This window comes from Buceros rhinoceros, unplaced genomic scaffold (assembly GCF_000710305.1).
Source record: "Buceros rhinoceros silvestris isolate BGI_N320 unplaced genomic scaffold, ASM71030v1 scaffold38803, whole genome shotgun sequence".
Taxonomy (NCBI): Eukaryota; Metazoa; Chordata; class Aves; order Bucerotiformes; family Bucerotidae; genus Buceros; species Buceros rhinoceros.
This window is the reverse complement of record NW_010405042.1, coordinates 2,186-9,120: the sequence shown is the minus strand read 5'-3', so window position 1 is coordinate 9,120 and position 6,935 is coordinate 2,186. Positions and strand designations below refer to the sequence as shown.

General features: G+C 44.6%; 1 protein-coding gene across 2 annotated transcripts in view; it reads left to right on the top strand.

Annotated features, from left to right (window-relative positions):
• The window catches only part of NAP1L4 (nucleosome assembly protein 1-like 4), a 23,588-nt gene extending 19,835 nt beyond the window's left edge, over nt 1–3,753 (top strand). For both annotated transcript variants that reach the window (XM_010133567.1, XM_010133568.1), the window contains one exon: nt 2,472–3,753. In XM_010133567.1, the coding sequence (XP_010131869.1) occupies nt 2,472–2,510 (39 nt within the window). In that variant the 3' untranslated portion in view covers nt 2,511–3,753. The remainder of the gene's footprint in view (nt 1–2,471) is intronic.
• Nucleotides 3,754–6,935: the final 3,182 nt, after the last annotated feature.

Genomic DNA, 6,935 nt, shown 5'->3' with positions numbered 1-6,935 from the left:
CAGGAATGGAAGTCTTGCTAGGATGGGGAAATAAATAGAGCAGGATTTGCCTGAGGCCAATAAATGGATTGGCCAAATAGCACCACCAGTCTGGCACCCTGGGAGGAACAGGCTCAAGCTCAATAGCCCTGCCTGGGGGGGTGTCACAGTGGTATCTCATCATGCCTGCAGCCCAGAGTCTGCTCCCTCATCTTACAGGAACCATCAGAGACCAAAAATAAGCTTCTACGTACATGTACCTAATGGGGCAGCTGCAGCTTGCAGAAAACGGTATCTGTGCTGTTGCCACCTTGGGATTAGCCTGTGAGATGCTTCATGTGAGGCTGAGGGGTGGCTGAAGGCAGTGTGGAGCCCATCTGCTGTCTTCTAAGCAACAGCAGTGCTGTGGAAATGGTGGAAGAAAACTGATTGTGTTGGAGTCTGATCTGAGAATGCCACCTTGTGGCTTATGGCCTGCTTAAACATTTTGTTTGTATGGTCAAGATAGATAGGACCTGCACTGTCAGCTAAAAATAGCATAAACTGGCAGCATTTCTTTCAAAATTGTCCAGCTGACTCTCATCTGAGAACCCCTTAAACTGGGGTTTTTTGGTTGGTTTTTGTCTGAGAGCAGTCATCAACACTGACAGGTCCTGAAGAAGGAACCTTGTAATGTCTGTGACTCAGTTTTTACAGGATGAAGATGGATATGCAGTAACATCATTTAAATGTTTACAGAACTCAAGACAAGTATAAAGAAAAGATAATGAAGTTTATTAGCAAATATAACGAGGGTTTAGTTAGTCATTAAAATTTGGCTGAAATGGTTGCAGTGGTCAGCCTAAGTGTGTCTGAAATAAATAGAAGATAGGAGGGAAGGAGGCAGATGGAAAGACTGTAATTACTTTCTAAGTAATGGTTTGTTACTTGATTATGGCACACATGGGGAGGGGAAGTGATGTGGTGCACTGCTCTGTGGCCATGTTCAAATACAAAGCAGTTACAAGAAAACAGATCATTTTGGAAGGCTTTTTGATAAAAACATTGTGTGTTTTTTACTGCCTCTGCATGAAAAGGAATAGCCTGCACCAAATTACCACTGGCAATTGGATCTTTTATTTTTGAGAAAGAGAATGCTAATTTTGTGTTTTATGTAAACATATCTCCCTTCAAGAGGGAGTTCATGCTCTGTTTAGTCTCAGAGCAGTGAAAAAGAATTCACATCAATGTTCTGTGGAACCCCAGGCAGATGAGAGAGTACAAAGCTGAAGTCAGCCAGATGTGCTGGGGGAGCAAAACGTCTGAACAGTCTTTGGTAATTCTGTGCAGAAGAGACAGTGTTTGGCTTTTTCCCACTGCCAGTGGGAATGATAGTGGCTGCTGGAACCCTGAAGCAGTTTAGGTGAGGAAGGGGAAAATGGCCTGGATTTAGTGCAGATTATCAAGGGCAAAATGTAGGATAAGGAGTGTGAGTTTTTCTTAGTTGCTGTTCTTCCTCACCACAGGCAAAACACTTAATTTGTCTTAGCTCTTGGTTACCTGATGTGTAATGAACTCTTGCACATTTGCTGCTTCTACAACACACAAAGCTCTTGTTTAGGATAGTTGCCAGGAAAAAATTTATTTTGTGGTCAGTGACATTCGAAGCATCATGTTTTACACCTGTATTTTGCCTTACTAGAATGGAGCGGGTTTCTGTGACTGCTATTGGTTTATAATAAACTATATTAAGAATGGTAAAGGGAGAAGCAAACAGGAAATTCACTGAATTAATTCTGCTTTAGCATTCCTATTTTACAACAGGAAAAGCAGCAAGTGCAGTGTAAAACCTGAAGCTTTTAGCTGTTTGAGTGCTTGTTCTCCTTCCTGGAACAACTTCCTTTTGCCAAAGGGAAAGTTGTTTTACTACCTAATGAAGGTGTTTCTACTTTTGCATAGTCAGATTAACGTGTGGACTTCTTGCCCAGTGTTAAACTATTGAATGGTTACCTGCTGGTGATGCAGAACCTAGAAGAAATCAACACATAAATTACATTTTTATCACCTTAGCAGAAAGGGCAAAGCTTTTCAGGAAGAACTCGGACGTGCTGCAGAATAAGCAGCCTGCCTTTCTCCCGCCTCGAAGCGGGTGAGGAGGTGGCGGCTCGCTGCTGAGCTGTTGAATAGGAACTAAAGTCAAATTGGAGGGAGTAGAAGGTGGTTTGCTTACTCGTTTGCTTGAGCCTTGGCCTACCTGGATGGAGCGTAAGGAATGCAAATGCAGATTAAAAATATTATGGGGTACCACACAGAGGGAAACCCACTAAATACAGTGACTGCTGGTCAGACCTGTATGACCTAGCTTGAGCTTACACATAGCGTTTTTGTCTGTGCTAGTGATACCTCTTAGCTAATTCAGAACTGTGTAGCCCATTCACTTCATTTGTTGAATTGTTCTCTTGTATGCTGTGTTGGCTTTATCTGTCTTTTTCCTCTTTTTTTCCTTTATACAGAAAGATTCCAGCCAACCTGCTGAATGCAAACAACAGTAATAAGGAAATACCACTTGGAAGTGATATTTGAACAACCTGTAACAGATGTTTGGATACCTGGCCTGCAGTTCAGGATATTCCATCGCTGCAGCACAATCTTATTAACAATGCTTAAAACTAATTTGTTTTAAAATGCATGATTTTCACTAACTTTTCTTTATTGCTTAACATGTACAGTGGCAACTTCAATGCATTTGGGAATGGAGAGGTTTAAATAAAGCACACTCTACAGCCGTTGGTACACTGTAGCTCGGTATGTGAATAAGCCTTTAGAGCCTTTTGCCCTATGCATAGGGGAATAGTCCAGACTACCCAGTGAGGATTATCCATTTTCTCATTAAACATTGAAACTTGTGGAATAGCGATGTGCTGAGAAGCTGAAGTAAATGGATTACACGTATGGTAGCTGAAACAGATAGAGCAATATGACTTTTTTGCTAGTTCCCTCACCCCTTTTTTTAATGTTTCTTGCAACCTACGAATTGAACTAGTGCTTGAGCAGCTTTAAATGTCATATTTATTATCTCAGTAAAACCAACTGAATTGAAGTACTTGTGCTTCATGGAAGGGGGTGTCATATTTGAGACTTAGTTGTTCATCTTACTATTTATTTATTCATGTTTGTAAGTACTTGGACAGAATTTAGTGCTTTTTAATAGTTTTTAATATACTTGAAAATCTTCCTCTTTTGCATACAATATGGGTACTTGTAAAACAAACCATTTGAATTGATCTCAGTGTAGTAGTCTAGGCAAAAGAAACGAACTTACATCAACATGCCAACTCTTCCGGATGAAGATCAAAATGCAAAGTCCAAACTGTTGCTGTTGGTGGAGGTGGGTTGCAGCCAAAGAGCCAGGAAGTTTGCAGTGGTCTAATTGCTTAGTGTCCAGCATGGGAGGACCTTTCGCTATGAACACAGAGACTGATCAAAATTCAGTTCAATAAATCTGAAGTTTTGGTGTCTTACTTGCAACACTGAAATTATTCCATTCCACAATTTGTTTTATTTAAAGCTCTGAAGTCTTCAAAACTACCTTTTGTTGTTGTGTGGCACTTCAGGTACACGTTTCGAGTTTCAGCATCCATTGCCAGCCTCTGGCAGCAGTTGAATAGCAGCTGTATCAACACTGTGACCAGGCATGTAGAGTGCTCCAGCCTTACCTTACACATTTGTAACTTAATACGGTGTTTTCAATTTGTACAGAATAGATAGAATATTCTATTAAAGTTGTGAAACATGGTTGTTGGTGCCTGTCTGGTCCATAATGCTTCCTAGGTGGAACGCGTATCCTCTTGCCTTGCGGTAGTGAACAGGGAAGCGTTTGCCGGGGGGTGCCAGCTGTTTGGCCTCTTGTCTGAGCATCCTTAAAAAATGCTTAGTTGTCAAAAGGCAAAGAAAAGGAGCCCTCGTAAATACTGTTAGGGAGTTCTTTGATGTAAAGCAGAACAAACTTGCTCAGTTTGCAAGTAAACAGTCTGGAGTGTGGTGTAGGATTTGGGTTTTTTGGGAGGCAGCGTCATTAGTAAAGATTCCATGCGTGTTTGGTCGTGCACTGAATGAGGTGCTGGGGGGCATAAACGTTTTTTATGACCTGTTAAGATTCCCACCTGTCTTGTGGGCAGAAAATGCAAGGCCCTAATGCTCAGGTGACAGTGTTAAGGGAGGGATGGGGGAAGAGGCAGGACTAGAGACAGGTTCCGGACAGTTTTTACAAAACCTGAGTTTTAATTCTTTTTAACCTGTTAGAGTATGGGGTGCTGTAGCAGGTACAGAGGACACCGTAAAGACATGTCTGACGGGGAGAAGTAGTGAATGGCGTTTGCACGTGTGCAAATGGACTAGTGACAGTGCCAAGGCTGCCGAGCACATCAAATGGAGATACCTGAGCGGTGTTTTTCCTTTTGATATAAAAAAAATTTAATGGTTGTTCACCAGACCTGAACAAGTGCTTCCCACTACATGGTTAAACAGGAGTGCTGCTACCTGGAGATAAACATCTGCGCATTAGCACAGTGAAGTAATTTATGTGCATGAATCCTGAAAGGCTAACTTTAGTTTTGTGAAAACGGGAAATTCCAGACCACGCGGAGCGAATGCGCCAGTGCTCGGGGAGCGCAGGTGAGATGGGTGGGTGAGGAAGCTGCCTAGCGAGATGTTCCTCCTCAGGAAGGTGATGGGAAAGCTGAGCTGGGATTTGTTAAAGCAGAGTTAACACCAGTCAACACAGCTTGAGGGAAAACAGATCTCTGGCCGTGACAGATCTGGCTGGTTGTGGCAAAGACAAGCATTTAGTGGACTTCTCTGTTTTCACTTGGTAGAGACTTTGACTACAGGAAAAGCAGCTGGAACAGCTCAGCTCATTCCTTTAGCAGATGGGAGTGTGAAGAACTGATGGGTGGGTTGTCAGAATGTCACGGCCGGACAAATCCAGGCTGGATGGTAAATACAGGGAGTGCATGAGTATGGAAAGGAGAGAGGAGGCATTACCTGTTGGAAAAGAAAAATTTAAAACAATCATTACTGGTGTTTTCACTGTTCCTTAAGACAAATAAATTGGAGACCTTCTGCAAAACTAAGGTGGGAAGTTGTAAAACATGGTGAGGTGGTACTGAAAAAGTGAGTCTGCATGTATCTGTGCCTGATCAGCATCACAGCAACCTGATAAGCTGTGGAGCTCAGTCTGTGGGAACAGGCTCTTTTGATGCAGGCTTCATGTCGGGAGCTTGTTTGAGATAAAAAAGCTCCATTGCTGGATCTGAAAGTTGAAGCAGCTGGAAGTGCTCCAAGAGAGATGAATTTGGCGTGTCGCCTGCTCGGGCTGCAGCGTGATTAATAGCTTCTCAGCGCCTCGGTTGTCTAGGAAGAAAGCCTTGGGGGTGCCACCCTGCTGCCCTATCTGATACAGAGCAAACGGCAGATGCTCTGCTTCGAGCTGAAAACTGGGGACGGGCTGTGGCTTCTCGGGAGTCTTCTGCCCAGCGTTAGGGCACCTTCCTGGGAGCTTGGTATGGGGGTAACAGAGCTTTCGGTCTGGCTTCAGTGTGTTCAGTTATCTGGGGTTTGCTATCTGGTTGGGAGTTGTGGTAGCTAGAAAAATTAAAACGGCTTCTGTACGTTTCCACTTTATTAAACAGGATTTTCCTGTTTTAAAATAAAGGAGACTTGTAATAAATTCATCCTCAGTTAAATGCTGCCTTGATGGCAGTTCCTCAAGCAAACGAGGCCTCGCCGAGGAAGCCAGCTCAGCACAGCTTGGTCCAGAGGAGACCCGTGCTGGAGAGGAGCACGTAAGAAGAGGTCAGACTAGTTACGGCACGAGGAAACCGCTCGCTCCTTGCGAGCTTGGCGATTCAGGTGAGTTTCAGGCGTGAGCCATGCCCCAGCTGCCTGACCGACCTTACGCTGAGGTGGAACATAACCTTATGGACTTGGGCTTGAAGTGTGCACCTTCCAAAGAGTCTTACTTTGAGTCCTTTCAGAAACCCCTAAGGCTGAGCCAGCAAAGGGCAGAAACGTCCTTTCTAGTTGAGCTTGTAAGTGCAAGTAGTGGACTATGCAGCGAGGTGGGAGACTTGCTTATCCTGCTGCTGCCGGAGCACGTGTCCTGTGCCCCAGTGCCTCGCCATCAGTGAGCTTCACCTGGTTCCATGGCTTTTCACGGCCACTAAGGTGTGCCTTTCAGAAAATCACGTTTACTTGGCGTCACGCACATCACCTCTTGATAGCCTGTTGTGAAAGGCAATGCATTAACAAAAACAAAGGGCTGCATTCGTGCTTTCTATCCTCTGCTTCTTCCTGCAGACCAATAGCTGTTATTTCCCCACTGAAGCCTGGGAAGCAGTGGTTTTGTGGCAGGACAGGCTCTGGTCAGAGATGGAGTCCTCACGTGGTTTACCTCTGGTGCCCATGTCTTTCACTGTAACCAGTGTGCAAACAGCTGTAGCTGTGACCTGTGCGCGGAAGAACCTTCATCCTTCCTTCCCCACACAGCTTATAGTCATCACACCAGTAGTGAGCAGAGCTGGGTTTTTCCATCTGCTCATAGTGCTGTCCTAAATACCTCCAGCCTCTCGCGGGCCAGAAAGCCCAAACAAAAAACGCCGCAAGTCACTCTGGTGGTTTGACAAGTGTCCAAAAAAAGAACGAATTAGAAAAAATAAAAATCCAAGCTTGTGTGCTGTTAATGAAGCATCGTGTGAATGAAGTCTGAGCTGTTTGCCAAGTGCCAGCTTTTGTTTCCAGACCGGCTTTCCTCCCTGCTCATTCACCTCCCATTACACAAGCAAAAATGCACGCTCCACCCAGCAGCGCGCTCGCCTCTTGCACAAGCCGCCTAACCCTCCGGTTTTTACCGTGGGAATCCGGACACCTCATGGGGATGCCAAACCAGGTGAATGGAGCCCAGCGAACATGTGCTCCGA